The sequence below is a fragment of the Panthera tigris genome, chromosome E3 (genome assembly GCF_018350195.1).
Source record: "Panthera tigris isolate Pti1 chromosome E3, P.tigris_Pti1_mat1.1, whole genome shotgun sequence".
NCBI classification, from domain to species: Eukaryota; Metazoa; Chordata; class Mammalia; order Carnivora; family Felidae; genus Panthera; species Panthera tigris.
Window position 1 is genome coordinate 19,355,203 of NC_056675.1, and position 23,123 is coordinate 19,378,325.

The window sequence follows — 23,123 nt, forward strand, 5'->3', positions numbered from 1 at the left end:
GCGTGCTGGGACGGAAGTGGCGGGGGCTGGGGTTGAGCCGGGGTGCGGGGTGGGGCTGGGCTGCAGCTGTGCCCCTGCCTTCCAGGACCTGCCCTCGTTCACCCAGAACGTGCACAGGCTGGTCAACGACCTGCGCTACTACAGACTGTGCAACGACAGCCTGCCCCCCGGCACTGTGAAGCTTTAGGCGCGGCCGCCCGCTGCCACGGGACACACCTGCTGCTGCCGCGCCCGCACCGCCTCCGCCCTCCGCCCTCCGCCACAGGCGCCCCCTCACGGGCCTCGCCGCTCCTCGGATTCCCGCACCCTGACCGGCTACCTGCCCCCCGCTCCTCCACGCCCCCCCTCCCGCCGCCCACCCAGCCGACCCGGCTTCGGGGTGCCCCTCAGCGCTGGCTGGGGTGCCCCCGGACGTCAGGGGCGGGCGAGGGGCTCGTGCGCCCAGGCACCAGGGAGGCCCCGGGGAATCCTGTGGGCCGTCCGCGCACCTCCCGAGGACACCAGCCGTGAGGCAGAAGCGCCGGGGACCGCTCGTGACAGTGCCCCCTTCTCACCATTCCGCCCCCACCCACCCCGCCCGGCCGGCGGCGGAGAGGCCTGACGTGGGACTATCTGGGCGCTTCTGCCCAGCCTCTCCCGCCCTCCCCTCCGATTGCCTTGAAGTCTCTGCGTTTTGTCAGAGATTCGCAGACTTGTGGGTTTTTGTTCCCGTTTTCTCATCATTCCATTGTGATACTAAGAAACTAAGAAGCTTAATGAAAAATAAAATGCTTATGTTGTTGTTATAGAAACGCTGGTCAGGGAGCGTCTTTCCACTCGGGGCCTCCCCGGGCCAGCGTGCGGGTGGAGGACATCCTGGTGCGGAGCAGGGCAGTGAGGGGCGTGGGACTGTGCCGGGGGAGCGCACACACAGGAGGGCCGCCTGGACAGCCTCTCAGTGAAGCGGCCGAAGGACACGGGACCCCCGGTTCTCTGGGGCAGAGGGCGGGAGCTGACTCTTACAGGTCACCCGGTGGCGGGGGTGGGGGTGGAGTCCACGTGGGGTCCCACCACCCCTGCTCCTCAGGCTCGGGATCCCGTTCCTCTCCTCCTCGAGAATGGATCCTTTCTAGACACCCAGGCAGGAGTTGCCCCTCTGTGGCCCAAAGTCTCGCCTGAGGTCAGCAGAGAGGCGGAGGTCTCAACAGGTGGCTCATCTGAGAGGCGGTGATTGCAGGGGAGAGGAGGGAGGCTGTAGCGGGGTGGCCCTCGGGGCCGGTTGGTGCGTCTGAGAGCTGGGCCTTGTCTGGCCGCTATTTGCGTGTGGAAGTGGTGCTTGTCCCGAAGTTTCTGGGATAGCGCGTCAGCAGCTCCTCCTGCCTTGAGGGTCATAGCGACCAGTCTGACGGCACTGGACTACGTTTTTTTTCTTTTTAATTTAATTTTTTTTTAATGTTTAATTTTTTAAATGTTTTTATTTATTTTTGAAACAGCATGAGCAGGGGAGGGGCAGAGAGAGAGGGAGACACAGAATCGGAAGCAGGCTCCAGGCTCCGAGCTGTCAGCACAGAGCCCGACGCGGGGCTCGAACTCATGGAGGAGTGTGAGATCCTGACCTGAGCTGAAGTTGGTCGCTTAACCGACCGAGACACCCAGGCGCCCCTTTAATTTTATTTTTAAGTAATCTCTACACCCAGCGTGGAGCTCGAACCTACAACTCCCAAGATGAATGGCCTCAGGCTCCACTGACCGAGCCAGACAGGCGCCCCGGGACTCGGCTAGATTCTGACGTGGAATCCCACACCTGGCAGGAAGAGGCTTGCGCACCCGAAGTGAGAGTGGCCACTGGCTTGTTGGTAGGACTGGGGAGGAAGGGCTTTTCCTTCTGAGGCCTTTACAAGGACCACTTGCAGGGGTGAGGGGCCCGGGGGCCCTGGGTGGTACGTGTGTGTGCCTGTGTGCGCGTGATGTGGCCCCTTGCTCCGTGTCGGTCACAGCCTCCCAGTTACAGCTAGCCCCACTTCAGAGTTAGGAGAGGAGGAAATTGAAACTCCGGTCGCTCTTTTGCAGAAAAGAATTAACATCCAATTATTCCTGGGCTATAAATACCACCTCACCTGCCCGTGAGGGGAGGCCAGAGTGTGGTCTGTGCCTGAGCCAATGAAAGGGCTTTTTGAATGCCTTGCAGATGGAAGGGGTGAAGCGATGGGGTCTGCCGCCCGAGAGCTGTACCCTTGGACAGAACTCGAGGCAGGATTTGGGGTGGGAGAGGAGAGGCCGTGGGGAGTAAGGTGGGCCCAGATGGGGGATTTTTGTTCCAATTCTGCTGGACGTGGCCCCAGCTGTGTGCATTGTAGTGAGCTCCCCGTCCTTGGAGGTGTGCAAGCAGAGTCTGGGTGACCTGCAGAAAGGGTCTGCTCCCTTCGTCGTCATCCTCTGACTTGCATCTGATCCCTCTTGTCTGCAGTGGCTCTCCCGCCCCCCTCCGTGGGCACAAGAGCAGGCCTTAAGAAGTGTGGCTGGAATTGGGTGCATTCTCAGGCCCTTGACAAGCCCGGAGACTGTCTGCATTCTGAGGGAGGGGACAGGGAAAGGCCAGACACGGACAGCAGTGAGCCTTTAGGTCAGTCTTGGCTGGGGACTGGTAACAGCTTCCCGAATTCCAGCATTTTCTGCCACTCGCCTGCCATTGGCCTCAGACAGTGGAGGGTCGACTTTTTTTTCAATAGCCTTTTTTTTTCTCCTGAGTAAAATATTGTAGTAAAAAATGTAGAAAGCTTAAAAAAAGGCATCTGATCAGAGAAAACCACTGTTAATATTTTGGTGAATTTTCTTTCCCACATGTGGACAAACACATGTTTTTGCTTTTCCTTTATTTTTGGTTTTGTAAAAGCGAGTTCGTGTTGTAGTGCAGCCTCTCTTGTTCACTTGACACGTTGTGACCCTTTTACTTACTATTCTAGTAAAACATGATTTTTAATGGCAGATGGCATTTCACGGACACGCTTCGTTTATGGGGTTCCTTATTCTCAATGATGCGCTGTGGACATTCTCACACTTAAATTTCAGCGCTTGTCTATTTCCATAGGTTCGGTTCCCACACGCGAAGCTGGCGGCACAAACGTTCTCGACTTGTGACAGGTTTTGCTGGGCCTGGTTTCTCTTCGGAAGAAGCGTACTCCAGAGTTGCACAGTGTCTGAGCTCGAAAGGCTCCGATGAGATCATTTGACCAAATCAGCCCCCACTTCTGTGGATCCTGGGGCCTCTCCTGCCTGGTTAGCTTAGTGGTGGGGCCCGACCAGGCCTCCTGCCCGTTCCCGAGTGCCACCGTGATCCTAGAGTGACATCGCTGCAGGGTGGCTGGGACCAGGGAGAGGAAAGGTGCCGATGGCTCTGGTTGACTCCTGGGGCCTTGACGGGACTCCCGATTGACGGCAGTGAATTTCACAGGCGTTGTTTCCCGAATACCTTTCCTAGCCGGGTGCTGGGCTGCACGTGAAGGACTGGGAGGCCAGTGAGGCAGCCTGTGCCTGCAAGGAGCCCAGACCCGCGAGGAGACAGACAGGCAGACAGGTTGTTGCAGAGTGGCATGCTGAGTGGCTGAGTGCGGTGATGGGGGTTGGGAGGCCAGGAAACGGATGGGGGCCCCAGGGTCGGAGGGCTTCACCCAGGGTGTCGGCCACTGAGCCGGTTCTGCAGGGTGTGGACGAGCTCACCGCCGGGCAAGTGGGTGAGGAAAGGGTGAGGCCGGGGCTGCCTGGACACTTCAGAAATTGCCACGAAGATTTGATGGGGAAATGGGCGGGGTGACCGTCCGTTTTTTGTTTGTTTTGCCAAACGGAGATGTATGGCGTTACAACAGACGGTCTCTGCAGTAATCCTGGCCCAGCAGGGGTCAACTGGGACCTCTGGTCTCCCTACTCCTGGAAGAGAAAACATCCAGCTCTGTGGGGCCCGGCCTGTCAGCAGAGATGGGGGGGGGGCGGGGGGGACGAAGTCCCACTGGCGAAATGCAGCCACCTGGTTCATCAGAGGAGTCAGAAGCCCCCCTGAGCCTGTCCTGACAGTGAGGGCCTTTCTCACGGCCCCTGCGGTGTCCCCTGCCACAATGAAGGCAGGGGACGCGGGGTCTGTTTCCGCAGTGCTCGGTGTGGGGTTTGGCCCACAGCGGGTGCCCCAAAATGTCGAGTGCGCGAGGATTCTCCAGATTTATCCAAATGGGTTTCTCCTCACAGGAGGAGGCCTGCAGTCACACTGAGGTGTCTTACTAATTTTTAACATTATGAAGCCACGTCCTTGGTGTCTGCTCAGAACGCCTGGCCTTACTTTTCAGGGCTCCTCAGGGAAAAGCACTCGAGTGAACAGCTCTTCAGTGAAGGATTTCTTTAGTTCAAGGACTCGCTTTTCCGCCCTTCCCTGCTCGCATCATTGGAAACATCTTTGAGATTCATGTTAATTAATTGGCTCCAGCCTTGGGGTGGGTGGGGTGGGCGATCGCACAGGTCATGTGGCTTCCCGGGTTAGGCCGGGAGCCTTGTGTGGGGCGGGCCGGAAGCTGGCTCTGAGCCCCAGGACCCTGAAGGGCACCAGAAGCTCGTGCAGAGGTCACGTTGGGTGCCTTCCTGGGGTGGGGTGGGGGGTTGGTTGAAAAATTATTTAAATGAAACAAAGGGCAGACATAGGTGAGCATTTGGGCAACAGGTATATTTTCTTTTTCAAAATAAGCTTAGGGGTGCCTGGGTGGCTCAGTCAGTTAAGCGCCGGACTTCAGCTCAGGTCACAGTCTCACACTTCGTGGGTTCGAGCCCCGCGTCGGGCTCTGTGCTGGCAGCTCAGAGCCTGGAGCCTGTTTTGGTTTCTGTGTGTCTCCCTCTCTGCCCCTTCCCCGCTCTCCCTCTGTTTCCCTCTCTCTCAAAAATAAATAAACATTAAAAATTTTTTTAATAAAAATAAGCTTAGTTCTGGGGGCGCCTGGGTGGCTCGGTCAGTGTCTGCCTTTGGCTCAGGTCATGGTCTCATGGTTCGTGAGTTCGAGCCCCAAATCGGGCTCTCTGCTCTCCTCACAGAGCCTGCTTCAGATTTTCTGTGTCCCTCCTCTCCCCTCCCTTGCTTGCATGTGCGAACTGTTTCTCAAATATAAACATGAAAAAAAATAGAAATAAGTTCAGTTTTTTCCCCTTTATTATAGAAATAATGTATGTTTCTTGGAGATAAACATAAAAATCTCCAAAGCCGTTTAATCATGTCTCAGCAGGTGGCCTTCCAGACCTTTCCTTGCATTTATATCCTATATGCCCATCCGCATACCTCTATCTTTCAGCGGGAATAAGATCATGTGACTTGTGTGGCAAGGTCCTGCCTCCTTCAGTCTCTGCACGCACGTGCGCGCGCGCGCGCGCGCGCACACACACACACACACACACACACACACACACACACACACACCCCTTTAGGTGAGCTGTGTGGTTCCTAGAGACCCCAGCTCTTTCAACCTAAGCCATGGCGGGCCAATTTGCAAGTGTCCTCTGGAACATTGCAGGAAGTTAAGCTGGGACCTTGTCTCTCAGACTCACATTGGTATCTGGAGAAGCTCATCCAGACGTGCGTCTTCTCCCTGAAGAGTCAAGACAGACAACCGTTGTTATTCTCGGAGCCGCCGAGGAAGGCATAATCCCCATCTTGCAGGGGTGGAGCCTGAGGCCCAGAGGTCACAACCAGTCCTCATCCTGCCTCTCCCGACTGGTGTTCCACGCTGGAGCTGATGACTCCTGGGCACCCCAGGAGTGGCGGCGACCTTGCTCCCGGCCTCTGCGGGGCACTCGAGTAGGAGGGATTCAGATTCCAGAGATGGAGGTGCCGAGCATCTCGGTCTTCCCTCTCAAGCCTGCCTGGGGAGGGGCCGGGAGCCCGGAGGAAGCTCTGGGGGCTTTTATTACCTTCGTGATCTGTATTGTGGCATTTCCAAAAACGGTTCCCGCCTCCTCCATGCTGGAAGAGACAGCAGGAGACAGGCCGTCACTGCCTCCCAGATGCAGCCAGCTTTGCCTTTTGCAGGTGCCCACCCACCCCCTTAGGACACACACCCCCCCCGCCTTCAGGGCAAATGCTTACAGATGAGGACGCTGAGGTTCAGAGAAGGGAAGTGACTTGCCCGAGGCCACACAGCAGCAAGGCCCCGGCAAAGCTGGGTCCACTTGTGGGTCTGGAGGGCTCCACACCCTGCTCTGTTCCCCGCCAGAGGCACTGCGTGGCTGCTTCACTCCGTTGTCTGCCTCGTGACAGACCCGAGTGGAGGCACTTTGCGGGCGGAGCGGTTGGAGGGGTTCCAGAGCCCGAGCTGTGGGAAGAGCGGGTTGCTGAGGGCTTGCAGTCTGGGTCCCCGGGGGTCCGGCATTCACTGTGTCTGCGGGTCCCCTTCCCTTCCTGGGCCATCTCTTCCCCAGGTGTGGTGCAGAGGCAGCCAGTGGGCGTGAGGAGGGGGCCCGCCCAGGACGGGAGGGCTCCATATCCGGCCGGCCCTGCTGTCCCTGCTGCTGGGTCCCAGGGGCTTTCAGAGCCGTTGGCAGAACTGAGTCTGCAGGTGACCGTCCGGATGGGGGGAGGCCCTGGGCACTCCGGCCCCACCGAGCGCAAGGTTCCCTTGGGGTTTCTATGTGGATGGGGCTGTGGAATGAAAGGCCGGCTGTGTAGGCTTTCCTCGCTATGACGACGCGTGTCTGACTCACCCTCGACTCAAGGACACGCTTCCCACTTACACATCACTCACCAGTTCGGCCTTTTAGTTCACTGAGGATCTTCTCCGCGACAGGGAAACGTGGACATAACGCGAGTCCTGCCTTCCAGAAACGGAGGAGGGGTCCTACTGTGCGCCAGGTGCCACACGTTGAGTCGGGTGGTGGACAAAATGTACCCTGAGCAGAGTCAGATGTGCACAAAATGTACCTGTTTCTCTAACTGATGCCCTTTTGCTCTGGAAAACTGGTGGCAGGAAAAAGGTATTTAAAAAAAAAAACAAAAACAAAAAAAACCCCGCTGATTTTAACGGAACTCATTCTCTCCAGATCGAAAACAGGCTCTTCTGGATAAAACGTTCAGTTAAAGTTCAAACTCCAAACAGACTTTGTGTGGATTTCAAAGGCACTTCTTCCTCTAGGCAGGTGCAGCTCTGCACCGGGAGCGTGGAGGGCGGGCCCCTGTCCCCTCAGCCAGGCCTTCTCGGTCGGTGAACAACTTGCACAGCTGTCCCTGGTAGATTTGTCAAGACTCCCCGTCAAAACTGCCTTGTCTCAAAAGGTCTCCCCTTCATCCCTCCTCTTGCCAGGGTGACTTCAGAGGGGTGCAGCTTATGTGCCTGGGGGGGTTGCGGGAAAGGCATCCAGCCCTCGTTTCGGACTTTAGACCCTCGAACCAGAGGGTCACTAGTAGATGGGCATGGCCTGAAGATCTAAAGGGGACTCAATCCCATACCCGAGGCTCAGTGCGTCCGTAGGCCACATTCCCAGCCTGGAACACCTGGCTTTCACCAGTCCCCAGAAGGACGTGGTAGGCGAAATACGAATGAAAGCTGTCACTGGCACTTGAGGCCTCCGTGCCGTTTGGTGCCACCGCAGAGTAACAGGTGTGGGGCACCCCTGCCTTCCCAGCCCTCCCGGTCTGGGGGCGCGCGCTGCAGCCGCTCTCCTCCCCGGGTGGCCTATTGCCTTCGGTAGGGCCGGGGTCGCCCTGCTCTCGAGCCTCCGTGTCCCCTCCTATCGTGGGAACCGGGCCTCCCCCTCCCATCCCCCTGCCCCGGCTGGGGTGACTCAGCGGCCTCCCTCCAGTCCCCCTGGGCCCTGGGGTTTAGGGCTTCCCTTTGCACTCTCAACCACTCCCCCCTCCCCCGGAGCCAGCTCCCACTGCCCTTCTAGACAACTCCGGGGAAGCCGTGGCCCCCGAAAAGGGAGTTGGCAATGAGAAGGGATGTCAGAGCTGAAGGACCAGGGCTCAGGCACAGGCGGGCGTCAGTCCTGCTGGTCAGTCCCCGGGCAGCATGCTGGCTGCCACCCACAGGAAGCCCTCAGTGGACTCCCAACGGGGAGCTCGACCGGCGTGGCTCCCGAGGGGCCCGATCCTCCCTGGCCAGTCTTTGCTCTGGCAGCTTGGACTTGATGACAGGTGAAGGCCGAGGGTGGCAGGGGGCGGGGCGTGGGGAGCGGCTACCCGCTCACAGATGCCCCCGGCCCCTCCAGGTGGTCTGTCCCTCCAGCCCCTCCCTCCGTCTGTCTGCCCTCTCCCCGCTCCAGGCCTGAATTTCAGCCTCCCAGGGGGCCAAGTTCAGGGGCCAGTCTTGGACAGCTTTGTGGCTGTCCGCTCACGCTGGGGAGAGCCGAGGGAATCCACCTCCGTAAGGAAAGGTGCTCCTTGGCCATTGACAAATGGTCTCGCGCCTTTCGGTGCTAACCCGTGGGACTTGATCAGGACAGCCGGCTGCTCAGGGAATCCTTCTTCAGGCTTGGAGCTCTAGCACGAGGGGCTACCCTCCCAACCGCCACTCGGTCCTACCGCCTGCCCCTAACGTCTTGATGTCCTTTACCACCCACCCTCTGCTCTGGGAAGTGGCTTGACTTGCTCCCAAATTGGAATCCTACGTAGGCATATCTGGTGAAAGAGGGGTTGGGCTTGAGAATTGGGCTCCTAACAGGAGAATTTTCCCCGGACACAAAGCCTACTTGAAAGATGGTGGGTAGCTGCAAGGTGACCCACGCCCACTAGATGGCCACACAAGTATTTCTAGATCTTCTGCGGCCCTTAGGCCTCCCACAGCTAGACGCACCCCACAGACCCGCCCCTCGGTGAGGGCGGCCAGCGAGGCGGCAGGCCTGGGCCTCCTGGGGGACCCCACCCTCTGTCCTCTCTCTTCCAGGCACGACCCCTCAGGAGGCAACCAGAGAGGTGGGTGTCTGAGAGTTTGGTGGGTGTCCAGAACCTGTCCGTCCTTATCGAGGAGGCGAGAGTCAGACTCGGGCAGAGCCGGGTTCAAGTGCAGAGGCTACTCCTTACTAACTGCAGGGTCAGACCCTAAAGGTTGGAAAACAGGGTAGTGCCAGCACCCCACCCCTAAGAAATTCAAAATGAAAAAAGTTCTAAGTCCAATTAGACCCCTCAGTAAAACTTGGTGGGGGGGGGGGAGAAAAACAAACAACAAGAACAATAGTAAGTCATAGGATTAGATTTACGATTTCAAAGTGACGCTACACTTGCAGGTAGGCTGACTTCTCTCTCTTGGGCTTCTGAGCACGCATCAGTCAGTCAGGCTGCGTGACCTTGGCCGAATCACTTAGGCTCTCTGGTGCCCGGCCCGCGTCAATGAAGTACAGTGAGTATGAGTTCCTCCCAGGGATGTTGAAGGACCACGGGAAATGATAGCTGTAGAGTATTCAGCTCCGAACCTGGGACGAAGTAGTTGCTCAATAAACAGTGGTCTTTGGTGCTGTTGGGATGTGCTCCCCATAGCGCTGAAGCCTGGTGTCGGCTGGTCAGCAGCAGTCCGGGATGGATGGGGGGAGGGGGGGGCGCTCAGCTGATGTCTCATCTGGAAAGGATGGAGACATGAGTCAGGGGTCAGGAGAGGAGACCGTCCCAAGCTGGGCCCCAGTGCTCATCTCTTGGCATCCCCCCACGTCCCTCATGCATTCCCCGGAAACAGACCCCCGCGAGAGGCGGCTGGTTATTTTCACTTTCAGGGGCAGAAACTCTGAGAAGGGAGGACCCGAGGCTTGCCCAGTGTCACTCACGGCGGAGCAGGAATTCAAGCCCAGGCTTGCGGAGCAGTTTGGGCTCAGTTCTCTCCCGCTGCATCTGTTGTAGGTGCGGGGGCTTCCTGATCACCTCTGCCCCGAAGTGGCTGGCCCTGGGCTTTCCTGGGCTCCTCTGTGGCCTTCTCCTGCCCCCAGACCTTCTGCCCTGTTCTAGGGAGACAGCCGGTGACTTGGTCACACATACACGCGCGTACACACGAACGCAAGCGTGGGCACGCACCCGTCTGGGAGCGCGGGAACGGAGGGGGCAGAGAATTCACCGTGTCCCGAGAGGTGCTGATACACCCGCCCTGATCCCAGCCAAGTCCAGTGCCCTTGTTTTACGGCTCGGGAGCCTGAGGCCCGAAAGGGGGCCTGGCCAGATGTGGCGGCCGGGCTCAGAGCCCAGCTTGACTCACTTCTTCTCACGGAGCCACTGTGTGTCCCTGGGAGGGGTCACCCTGGCAACAGGGACAGTGGTGGTGGTTCAGGTCAGTGGGAGGCAAAAGCCAGGGAGCTAACCTTTCTTGGGCACCTATGAAGTGACTGGTTTGTTGGGGGGAATTTAACTACCTGGAGTATAAACACGCAATCGTTTCATTTTTTAAAAAGACGAGACGGCAGAGGTACAGACTCCGAGTTCTGCCCGCCCGGGCTCCCGTTCAGACGCGCACACCGGCCTGCAGGGGTGAGGCAGGCTCTGCCACACCGTCCTCGACCCTCTCCCGCTTCCTGGCTCCTCCAGGGCTGGAGGCACGGAAGGCCCTATAGATGGGGTCCCACGTACATCATGAAGCAGAGGCCAGCCTCCCCCCGGATCCCTCCGGCCCTGAGCTGGGCCCCCACCGTGGCTCAGTCCTCAGTAGCGCGTCCAGTCAGGAGTCCATCCCAGCCTGCAGTTCTGTGGTCACCGGGGTGATCTCGTGACGCCCACTTCTCCTCTAACTTCCGCTGGGACTAAGGGAGTCCTTACCTACCCTTCCGAGGGCTGCAGAGGAAAAAAAAAAATGTGCAGTGTGCTCCGGGTGCAGTGCAAAGGCCCTGAGGTCTTCAGGTGGAGATCGATGGTGGGCCCGGAGTCCTGCAATGGGCCTCCCACCTTCACGGCCCCTACTCCTACCCGCCTCCCCTCCTCCCCCAGAAGAGCGGCTACTGTGCTGGCGGCAGGTTTGTGGGTGAGCACTGGGCTCCACCGCCAGGGGCGGAGTAAGAAAGGAGGTGAACAGAAAGGCGGTGGCCGTTGCTTGACGAACAGTGAGAATCTGCCATGCCCCAGGCTCTGCTCTAGGCCCAGGGGCCTCCACGGTAAGTAAGACAGGCCTGGTCCTGCCCTTCCGTGGCTGGCATCCCAGTGAAGGAGACAGAAGACCCGAGAACAACTGGGGAACTACGTGTGGCCATTTCGGGCGGTGCCCAAGTGAGGGAGATGGTGTTGGTGATGGGGTAGATACACCCACAGGGGTTTGGGGGGGCCTCTCTGAGGAGGCGACAAAAGGGGAGTTCTTCGGGCAGGAGGAACGGCTATGCAAAGGCCCTGAGGCAGGAATCCGCAAGGCCTGATAGGAAACAGAAGGAAGGCCGGTGTGGCTACAGTTTAGAGGGCGAGGGGGAGTATTGGGGGCTATTATTGATCTTATTGTTTCGATTTGAATTCTCAACAGTAACGGAAAGTCAGCAAGACGGGGCTCCCCAGCCCCCCAGTGCTGCCCAGGCGGGAGCTGATGTCTTGCCACAGCTCCTTGCTTGCCAGGGGCCTCCACCCTTCCTCTCTCAGCAGCCCTCGTTGAGACCCCCGGGCCCCCACGCCAAACCCGGGCAGCCTGAAAGCAGCCGAGACCCTCGGGCCCCAGACAGGGAGTAGGGAACAGGGAGGTGGCTCGGAGAGTGCCAGGGCTGGCTGGCCTGGTGGCTCAGCCTGGATCACACAGAAGAGGTCCACCCACGGGAGGGCCCAGTGTGAACACTGTTTTCTATGATAAGGGAACCTTGAAAGTCAAGGCAAGACACGATGGGCCCGGCCCCCTCCTGAACTCCTCCAAAGCCACCCACTGTTGTTCTGTAATCTGGGCGAGTCTTCTTCCTGTTAAGTCCAGTTCTGTTTTAAGACGCACCCCCCCCCTCCCCGTCCCCAGAAGGGCTGTGAGGGCGTGGGGGGCTCCAGGTCTGGAAGTAACTCTTGGGCTCACCGCCCTGCTGCCCATGGGCTAAGTGACCTCCTACAAGTCACTTAGGGGGAAAGGAAGTCAATCATAAGTTTCCCAGTTAGGGAACTGTGTGGCAATCCACTGACATTGTCCCCATGAGACACAGGTACGTGGAAAGAATTACACTAGAAATTAGTCCCGCTTGGCATGTGGGGAAGGACCTGGGACACGGTAGCCGCTTCACTGACGGTTCCCGAGATTATAATCCTCTCCCCGCCTTGCTCTGTCCCCTCCAGCCACACGGGGACCCCTGGCTGCTCCTCACGTGTGCCAACCTCCTTCCTCTTTGGGTCTCTGCACCTGCTGGCCCCTCCCCCCACATCTGTGCGTCTCACTCCCCCGGGTCTCTGTTCAAGGGGGGTGTTAACAGCAGCCTCCTTCCTGCTGTCTGTTCTCCTCAGCCCTTACTGTTTCCTATTATTCTTCCTATTATTATTATTACTCCTATTACTATTCTACTTAAAAAAATTTTTTTATGTTTATATATTTTTGAGAAAGAGCGCGCTAGGGGGGGAGCGACTGTGTGTGTGTGGGGGGGGGGGGGCGGGACACAGAATCTGAAGCAGGTCCAGGCTCTGAGCTGTGAGCACAGAGTCTGACGCGGGGCTCGAACCCACGGACCGGGAGGTCATGCCCTGAGGCCAAGTCATACACCTAACTGACTGAGACACCCAGGTGCCCCCTCTCCTACTTATTCTTATTTTTGAGGGAGAAGCATTGTCATTAGCCTCCTTTCAAAGGAATAGAAGCTTCTAGAAAGCAAGCAACGGCTTGTAGTGGGTTGAATGGTGCCCCTCTACTCCACGCCAAAGATACGTCCAACAGCCCAGAAACTGTGAATGCGACCTTATTTGGAAAGAAAAGGTCTCTGCTGATAGAATTTAACTAAGGATCTTGAGATGACACCATCCTGGATTGTCCAGCGGGCCCTAATTCCAGTGACAAGTGTCCTTATAAGACACCCACAGAGGAGAAGGCGGGAGGCAGAGATCGGAGGCACGTAGCCACCGGGAACGCTGCAGCCCCCCGGAAGCTGAAAGACGCAGGGAAGAATCCTCCCCCAGAGAGCCTCCGGAGGGAGCGTGGCCTCGCCAACCCCCGGATCTCAGACCTCCGGCCTCCGAAACCGTAAGAGAGCACCCACTGTTGCAAGGCGCCCAGTTGGTGGTAGCGTTTAGGGCAGTCCCAGGACACGGAACACCGCTGCGTGGCCAATATCCAGAACAGGGCCCGGGATGCAGCAGAGCAGAGAACAGCAAGACCTCTCTGGAAAGGGCCAGAGAGCAAACATTTTGAGGCTCTGCGGGCCACACGTCTCTGTCGCGACAGCCCAACTCTGCCGACGGAGCAGGAAGGCAGCCACAGACAATACGAAAACCGGAGGGCCGTTTTCCAATGAAACTGTACTTATGGACGCCGAAATCTGAATTTCAGATACTTTTCCTGTGTCACAAAATAGTCTTATTTTGATTTCTGCCCCCCCCCCCACCGCAACTATTTAAAAATGTAAAAACCGTTCTGAGCTGGTGGGCCGAACACAAACAGGTAGTGGGTGGGATCTGGCGTGTGGGCCACAGTTTGCTGCTTCCTGTGTAGATGCTCAATGAGTATTCGCTGAAGGACTAGAGAAACATCAGAGGAGGAGGCTGGGTGGTCCAGTCAAGTTGTGGCCCAGACACCGTGATGCAGCCACGGGCGCCCTGAACTCCCTGAGAATTCAAATGGATTTGGATTCCCTGCAGGCTGGCTGGGGAAGTCGTTCCCAGGCCCTCAGTGCTGGTCGGTGCCGTGGCCTGAGGGCCAAAGCAACGGAAGAGGCAGGTGGCCACAGGCACTCCCTACACAGATCGGATGGGGAGCTGCGTATTTAGAAGGGCGCATCCTGGGGTGACCATCTGGGTCCAGTTCTGAGGACAGTGGAGGTGAAACTCTAACCCAGGGGTGGTAAGGTCCGGTCGGTCAGTGGCTGTTGGGATTAGGCCAGGAGTGTAAATGAGCCAAGGAGGCCTGGCGTGGGACAACTGGGGGTGGCGGGGAGTGTGGCAAAGTGGAGAGACCATCTCCTGTCTTCCGGCAATGCCTCAGCTCCAGCTAATTCCGCCAGCTGGGAGTGCAGGCCCAGCACTGGCCGAGTTTTATAGACTGTTCCTGAGAAGGTGGAGAACCCAATTGTTTGCACGAAATCTCCTGATTTCAAAACCTTGGCTCGAAACCAAAATCTTGGGGCACTTGGGTGGCTCAGTCGGTTGAGCGTCCAACTCTTGATTTTGGCTCAGGTCATGATCTCACGGTGCGTGGGATCGAGCCCCGAGTCAGGCTCTGAACTGAGTGCAGAGCCCGCTTGGGATTCTCTCTCTCCCTCTCTCTCTGCCCCTCCCCTGCTTGCACTCTCTCTCTCTTAAATAAATAAACTTAAAAAAAAGTATCTTGGCTCAAATTAAAAAAACACACGCCAGGAACTTTCCATACGTTGAATGGATATTGTTACACACATCTTATGATGGTGGGCGGGGGCTTCGTTGCCTGACCAACAGCACACCACCATGAGACGGCCAGTCTGCTTGTCGGTGCCTTTGCAGTTTTCCCAGTGAGGGTTCCCTGGGCCCCACCCACTGGGTGGAGGGCGAGGGGCTCAGGGGGTGTCTCTCCAGCTGGGACAGCTGGGTCCCCGTCACCTCCAGAGGGGCCCAGAAGGTGAGGTTCAGCTTTCTGAAGGGACAAGGCCACATGTGAATCTCCTCGGTTGATGGACAAGTGGCTGGGCATCGCCCCTACCCCCCCCCCCCCCATAGCCGATGGAAGCAGCTGTCACTCACGTTTGCCAAGGAGGCAGCCCTCTGTCAAAGAAGTCTTGGGAAAATGGATGCCCCTCTGTGCCTGCATTTTAGGGGCCCGGGAAAGCACGCCTGCGCTGTCTCATTTCACAATCCCATCAGACTCGGCACCTGCTCTGGTGGAGAAGGATTTGCTCTTAACGAGGCTGCCCAGAATTGCCTTGTTTTCTTGGCGGTGACAAACTACATCCTTTAATAAAAGTTTCATGACTCAATTTCGCGAGGGAGACACGTAATCCCAGCCCCGCCTGCCCTGATCTCGGAGATTATCCCCGGTGCTGGTCTCTGGAACATTCCCGTGTTGGACACCAACACTGTCTCCAGGGCTGTTGCTCGCCGAGCTCGTCGCGGCATCCGTGGCAGAGGGAATCACCCACTTTTGCACCTGCCCTAATCCCTGGGGGCCGGTGGCCGGTGGCCGAGAGTCTGCAGACCTACTGGCTCTTTGCAACGTGCCCCGCCCATCCGGGGGTGGGGTCTATTTGCCCTCCCCTGAGTTCTGGCCGGGGTGTTTTGACCAATAGAATGCAGGGAAATGACTCACGTGAGTGCCTAGGCCAGAGCCCCAGAAGTCTTGCAGCTTTCACTGTCCCCCCACCTCGGGGGGCTCCCGAGGAGGAGAGCTGAGACCTCCCCACCCCCCCAGCCAGCACAGTGCCAACTGAAAACTGCAGCCCGTGAATGATGCCGGGAGAGACAGACTCCAGCCCATAGAATCATGAGAAATAATCTCTGCTTTACAGCGCGGAGTTTTGCAAGTTTGTTAAATGGCATTGGATGACAGCTGTAGCCACCTCTTAGCTTCAGCCGTGACGTTTGGGTGGGGACTGACCGGGATCTATGGACGCCGTAGATCCAGGGGGGTGCATCTCGACCGGCTTAAGCCGATCGGCGCATCCCATTCTCCCCGTCTGTGGTGAGGGGTGGGGAGCCATGTGCTGGGGCTTCCTAGAGAGAGAAGTCTCCTCACTGCCTGAGCAAGAGCTGACGTGGTGGGAAAATGTGAGGTCAGGAATCAAGGCAGCCATTCTGGGGACTTCCATGTGGCACCGAGGGCAGAAGGATGAAGCTAACGCCGTGGGAGATAAACCAGAAGGCAGAAGAGGACCCAAGTCCTTGGCATCTTTGAGCTGTTCCCTCAAGACACACCTGAAGCAAGACTTCCTTCTGGGCTTTTCTATTGTATGAGCCAATGGGTGCCTTTTGAATACTTTAAGCCAGCCCTAAATGACGCACTTCCCTCCTATATGTGGTTCAAGAACACCCAGGGGGTACTTACAGATTTTCATTTCTTTTCTTTTTTTTTTGAAATTTTTAAACGTTTATTTATTATTGAGAGACAGAGAGAGACAGAGCATGAGCATGGGGCGAGGGTGGGGGTGGCGCAGAGAGAGGAGGAGACACAGAATCCGAAGCCGGCTCCAGGCTCCGAGTTGTCAGCACAGAGCCCGACGCGGGGCTCGAACCCACAGACCACGAGGCCATGACCTGAGCCAAACTTGGACACTCAACCAACTGAGCCACCCAGGCGCCCCGATTTTATTTTCTTTTAAGACGTTGGGGCCCGTAGAGACAAAGCATTATGTTAAGGGCTGTGCATTAGAGCATTGTTTCTATGGAAAAACTAGCAATAACCTAGTTGTTGAACAACAGGAGGTTGTTTGAGTCAATGGCGGGACATCCACACAGTGAAACACTCTGCATCCAGTAGAGGAGAGTCGGGGCCTCAGATCTGAATTGAAGTCTTGAGGGTGCCATTTATCTCCTGTGTGACCCTAGGCTAGTTATGTAACTCTTCTGAGCCTCAATCCCTTCTTTTGTTAAAATTGGTACAGTAATAATGCCTACCGATAGGATTTTTGTGCAAATTAAATGAGCTACGCGAAGCACTCAATATAGTGCCTGGAATATTCCGAAATGTGTAATTAATTGTTATTATTATTGACAACATCTAATGACATTGAGCAGTGGTTGTGATATGATTTCAAATGCAAAAAGCTTGATACAAAATTGAACATGCCGTGTTAAGATTTTAGAAAATGTGCATAAAATTTTGCATGAAAACACCAAATTATCCACTCAAGTGAATATCAAATAATTGCAAAATTATAGGCAATGTAGACATTCTTTACACTTTTTTTGTCTCCTCTGAGGTTTCTGCAACACAGTATCTTTATAATCAGAAGAAAAAGCTACTAAAAAGGAAGAAAGGAAGGAAAGGAGGGAGGGAGGGAGGGAAGAAGAAAGGAAGGAATGGATAACGAAAAGGAAAATAGCTCTCAAATGGGAAAACCAATTGCAAGAAGATAAAGGACATCATCTGTAGACTGGTGTTGGATCCTGACCAGGTGGCCCACAGCCTCCAAGATGGCGCCTAACGATCCCCTCCTTCTATTCACATCTCTGAGTAGTCTTCTCTATCTCGTGCTGGTTGGTATTAACCTCTGGGAGCGCCTTGAATATTATGGAAATTGACAGTGTGTGACATCCAAGGCTATGTCACAAAAGACATTGCAACTTTCACCTCACGTTTTCGAAGGTCACTCACTCTAAGGAAGCCAGCTGCCATCTTGGGGGCATTCAAGCTGCCCTATAGACAGGCCAGCATAGCGGGGGTCTGTGGCTTTCTGCCAACAGCCAGCATGAACTTGTGGGGCAGCCACCTTGGAAGTCAAGCCCTCAGAGACTCTAGCCCTGGCTGACATCTTGACACCAACCCCCAAGGACCTCCCCACTAAGCCAATCCCAAATTCCCGACTCAGAGATACTGTGAGCTAATGAAAGCTTCTTGCTGTTTGGGGGTAATTTGTTACACAGCAACTGGTGACTGGTACACCAAGAGACAGGAGCCCATGTCTATTAGACCCTTGCGTTGTCCTGGAACAAATATTCTTATGCTGAGTCCTTATTCTTATGCACAAGCATTCTCATCCTGAGCCCCTCAACAAACTCTCATGTAGTGTCTGTGACGAGTCAGCGTGGTTTGACGCATTACCCGTGTTAACACTGGTCTGGCGCCGGGGTCTACGCTTCTGCCCATCACGCCATGTTGTGAGACGACACCGAGGCTCAGCAGTTGGCACAGCCGCGGTCCTTGTGAGTTCCCATGCGTTCTTGCCCCTCGCCCGTGTTGCAAAGGAACGTTTTTATGAAGACATATTATATGAGCATCTCTGGGACGTGTGTTGGCCCTTTCTACTCTCCACATTCTTTTTCCCTTCTGTCAATTCTGTATACTTCGGCTGTGGAGAAGGTTGGTGAGTTCTAACAGGGAGATGTGTCCAGCGGACCTCTTCCCATCTCCCTGGCCACCCAGACTTGCTGCGCCAGGTGCCTGGGGCCAGCGGTATTTCCCATCTGTGTCTTTCCTCGTGCACAGGTCATCGGGAGAGGGCTTGGGGCTGGAAATGTGAGAGAAATCACGAGAACACAAATGGCCACTGTATCGGTTAGCTTTTGCTCCCAAAATGCTACATAACAAATGACCCCCTAAGCCCATGCCTTAATACTTGTTAGTACTGTGGGCCGGTTGGCTGACTGATCTAGGCCGGAGTCAGGGAGGGAGCTCCGTTGGTCTTGGCTGGGCTCGGGCACTTATCTGGAAGTCAGCTGGGGGGCCGTCAGTCAAGGTTCTCCTCCTGGGGCTGGCGGCCTAGCTCAGGTGTGTTTTTGTCATGGCAATGACAGAGCGCCAGTGGGAACACGCATGGTACCTTGATGGCTCTCCTGGGAACCGGCCCGTCAATATTTATGCCGTATACAATTGGCAGAGCAAGTCACGTGGCCAAATCCCGAGTCAAGGGGCAGGGAGGTAGGCCCGCAGTGGAGGGACACTCCAGAGTGACAAAAGGCATGGCCGATGGACAGATACCGGAACCAGAGCAAGCAGCCCGGGAAGAAAGGCCACTCGAGTTTCCCAGCTCCACTGTACTTCTGCAAAGCGACCAAGAAGGCAGGCTCCGCCTTCTCCCAGGGCCAAGGGCCCTCTTTCCCGCAGCCTGGCTACCAGGTACACGAAGTCACAACCGCTTAGTCGCCCCTCTCCCCCATTATGGCCCTTTTCGACCAGTGGTTCCAACATTCCTGTCTGTGAAGACCTATCACGGTCCCCTTGATTTCCAGCCCCAATCCACCCTCTCGTGTGCCCGTCCTTGGTTCACTGTGCAAACCCCAGCCGAGCCCCTTTCCAGCCCAGCGTGCCCTGGACGGCCGGTCAGGGCTAGATTTTCTCTAATATCCTTAACCCTAGTGGGGGGTTCCCTTGTTTCCTCCATGTTGTCACTGACTTCACCCCTTTCAGTGAAACCCTCTTTTTCTTAAAAAAAAAAAAAATTATTTTTGAGGGAGAGGGCATACATGAGCAGTGGGGAGAGGTAGAGGAAGAGGGAGAAAGAGAGAATCTTTTTTTTTTTTTTTTAATGTTTATTTGTTTTGGAGACCGAGCGTGAGCGGGGGAGGGGCAGAGAGCGAGGGAGACACAGAATCCGAAACAGGTTCCAGGCTCTCAGCTGTCAGCACAGAGCCCGACGCGGGGCTCGAACCCACGAACCGCGAGATCATGACCTGAGCCGAAGTCGGACGCCCGACCGACTGAGCCACCCAGGCGCCCCCAGTGAAACCCTCTTTTAATTCAATACATTTCGGGTCAAAACCTTCCAACCCACAGAATGGCGTGGACCCCTCACAGGTTCCCGGGGACTCCCTTTCCAGGGCAAGACATCCTGGGCCACTGGAGCTGGAGTCACACACTCGAGGTTGAACCTCAGCTCTGACGAAAAGATGTCTCTTGCTTATAAACCTGAGGAAGACAAGGCAGCACAGAGCAGCATAGGCAAATGAGCTGCGCACACCCTTTTCCAGCAAGTTCTGTGCCCCTCACCTGCCATCAGAGTGTGGGGCTCGAGCATCCCTTACAGTCTGTGCCGAAACCACAGGCCTGGACTTCAGTTTTCTAGAAGCTCATATGGTCTCCTGCATGGAGGGGGGGAAAGAAGCCCTGGTCCCCAAGGTCAACGGTCCCCATGTTCTCACACTGGGGGCTCCCTCTTGCCCCCCCCCCCAACAGTCTCCCTTTTGACAGTTATCCGTCACGGCCACAACAGCAAAGTCCTAAGAACGCTTTCGGGTTGACCTCTCCCAGTTCTGCCACTTCTGTGCCTCAGTTTCCTCATCTGTCAGAGGATTAGAACTGCCCCTACTTCAGAGAGGTGCTTGTGGGTGTAATGCGTTAGCACGCAGGAGCCTGCTGTCATGCCTCCTGGCGCAGAATCAGTATTTTCTATTGTTATATTTATCACCTATATTATTACTGCTAACAGCGAGACCTTGACCCAGAAGACTTCTCTGTGATCCTTTGTTACGAGACCGGTGGGAGCGACCCTGAGAGTGGCATTCAGCAGCTGCTGAGCCTTGAATGTGAGTCTCCTGTTTTTCCTTTGTGAAAAAGACAAGCACCCAAGTTCGCTGACCTCTTCTGGGGTGACACGTGACTGTCAGCTCTTTGTCTCCCCCCCCCAAAAAAACAATGGGCCTAATCTACTCCTTCAAGAGGAAGGTGAGTTTTAAACAATGCCTGAGACTGATTGCTTTTCTGAGAAGAACTCAGGTGTTGGGAAGAGAGCATTTTGAAAGCAGATGCTTGAAAATGGTTCCATTGTTCCGAGCTTTTGTTGCCCCAAAGCGATGAAAGTGGGTTTTCTTTAAGGACTCTTGGGAGTCTGCACACTTTAGGAACAGAAAATTCCTACCGAGTCCAAAATCTTTCAAAAGAAAACTTTTAGGGGCGCCTGGGTGGCTCAGTCGGTTGAGCATCCAGCTCTTGATTGAATCAGGTCATGATCTCAGGGTCATGGGATCGAGCCCTGTGTCAGGCTCTGTGCTGACCGTGGAGCCTTAAGATTCTCTCCCTCTCTCTCTCTTCCTCTGCCCCTCTCCCCTGCTTGTGCTCTCTCTCTCTCTCTTAAAAGAAATAAACTTAAAAAAAAAATCTGACCCTTGACTGACAGCAGTGTTAACCCTCAAAAACAAACAGAACACATGCATTGCAAGTAGTAAAAAAAAAAAATAAATACATAAATAAAAAATAAAAATAAATAAATGAAAACGTTAAGAATGTTTAAATGAAAGCCAAAAGGTGTGCTATGCTGTTCATTAATAAAATAGAGACATTTGAAAGTAGTGTTTCGTCTTTATGCCCTTACAATTTTTCTAGCTTTCATACATATATGCGTTTGCTGTTCACGATGTCTTGGTGCATCGCGATGGAGTTTGCAAATGTTGATACTTAGTTCCAGGCTCCTGCTCCTAATCGCTTATGGTGTCCCAGGTCCTCCTCCCCAGGACCCTCCCCTCCCGTGTTTGCTTCTTTGGTGGGTGGGTGGCGAGGCTCCCTCCCCGGTGCGGGAAAGCAAGGTCAGCTGTCCTGCTCTCGGCCCCTAGGGGGCAGCAGAGGGAAGCAAACAACTCAAACGAAAAGAAAAAAAACAAAACAAAACACAAAACACGCAAGAAGGGACTGGTCCAGGAGACACCTTAAAAACGCCTGTTTTCTCCCCAGTCTTCCTGTTGTCCCTCCTCAGGACCGGCGTAACACAAACCAGCTGCAGACTTTGGGGCTGGAGGAAAACTCCCACTGAAGGGCTCATCTGGGGCGGTGGGGTTGCTGCTTGACCCACCTGCGGACGACAGGGGATCAAGCCGCGGATTCCGACCCCTGCCCTGCTCCTTCCGGGGCTTCAGGTTCTCCCAGCCAATCTACTAAGAATTCCAGAAGGGTTCACTGATTCCCTTTTGGCCAAAGTGCCGGACATGCAGTTCACAGGCTCTGACTCGAGTGACTCCTTTATCACGATTCGTGAATGCTCCGGTCCGCGGAGACCTTCCCTGGCCTGGCCCAGCCGAGGCTGATTTGCTAGTCGCCACATCCCTGTGGTTTCTGAGAACGCTTTTGAGCAGATGTGCTTTCTTTCGGCCGCGTTCTCTGCAAACGCAGCTGGGTACCAAGTTGAGGGTTCCTGCTCATGGCTCGGAGCAGGCTTCAGTGTGTGGCGTGAACCTGTGGCATCGCAAGACGCCTCACCTCCCACGACCCTTCCCCCCACCCCCAATCCCTTGCCAGCCCCCGAGGAACCTTCCAGACACACGGCCCTGGACACATCGTGCGCCTGCTCCACAGCCATCACTGGATCCCCAGTGCTCAGCACGTGCTGATGGTCCCTTCCCCCACCCCGTTTACAGAGGAGAAAACAGAGGCTCTGAGAGACAGGTGTGGCACAGATTTGGCAGGGACAGAATTAAAATTCAGACCTTGCACCCTCGATCTGGAACATCGGACTCTCTCCGGCTCCAATTCCCCTCCTTAGCGAGGCCCCTGCTTGCTCCCTCTCCCTTCCGTCCTGTTTCATTTTCTCTGCATTTACCACCTATCATCGTCTCTTTCTCAAGAACAGAAGCCCCATGAAATCATGGACCTGGTCGGTCCTGTTCACCAAACGCCTGGCACAGAGCAGGGACCCAGTAAATTCTTCCTGAACAGTTGCTGGGAGAGCTAAGATGGTTTCCAAGAACGTGTTGATCTGGTAATGAAGTGGGTTCCTTTCCCCTCTGGAGAACCCACCCCCTGGGACTTCTTTGCACAGAGCTCCCGGGTCCCTTCGTCCCCTCGGAACACTCGCCCTGAGTGGCAAGCAGCCACTAAGCACCCCAGCACCGAGGGTCAGGCGTTCCTGAAAACTCTGGAGTGGTGTCTTCCCCAGGGGAAGAAAGAGGGTATTATGCTTAGATACCTCGAGAATGAATGTTTAAAAAACCCCACCGATAATTGTTAATTGACTAATCCCTTGCTATAATTAGGAGGGCCCAGAGGCCAGGGATGCTCTCGTTTCCCAAGCTCTATTTTGAAGGCTTAGGAACCAGGAAGTGACTTAGGAGGCCCAGAAGCCGACAAATGTCTTTGTATCAGCCGACCCCAAGGAAGTGTGGGGTGCAAAATGCAAGTGGGTCTTGTCCCTTCCATGCATATTTCTACTTCCTGAAAAGCAGTAAGTTCGTTATGAATAGCAACGTTTTTTTTTGCGGTTCAGCGTATCGAATATAAAAAAGTGCCAGCTGGACAAGTCGATGAGCTTTCATAAGCCAAACATAACCTGTGCAGCAGCCCCGGAGGGTGTCCCCAGCGTGGCTCCTCCCAGCCACCATGCCACCTCCCAAGTATAACCATCATCCTGACGTTTAGCACCATGGATCGGTTTTATCAAAAATGATTCGGGCCTTGATTCCGGGTTCTCGGATTCCAATGCCACCCCTCCCTCCCACCCCCCTCCCCCCGAGG

At 55.5% G+C, this 23,123-nt stretch overlaps 1 protein-coding gene across 7 annotated transcripts in view; it reads left to right on the forward strand.

The window, feature by feature from the left end:
* The window catches only part of XPO6 (exportin 6), a 103,367-nt gene extending 102,576 nt beyond the window's left edge, over nt 1-791 (forward strand). For all 7 annotated transcript variants that reach the window (XM_042971266.1, XM_042971264.1, XM_042971263.1 and 4 more), the window contains exon 24: nt 86-791. In XM_042971266.1, the coding sequence (XP_042827200.1) occupies nt 86-187 (102 nt within the window). In that variant the 3' untranslated portion in view covers nt 188-791. The remainder of the gene's footprint in view (nt 1-85) is intronic.
* Nucleotides 792-23,123: the final 22,332 nt, after the last annotated feature.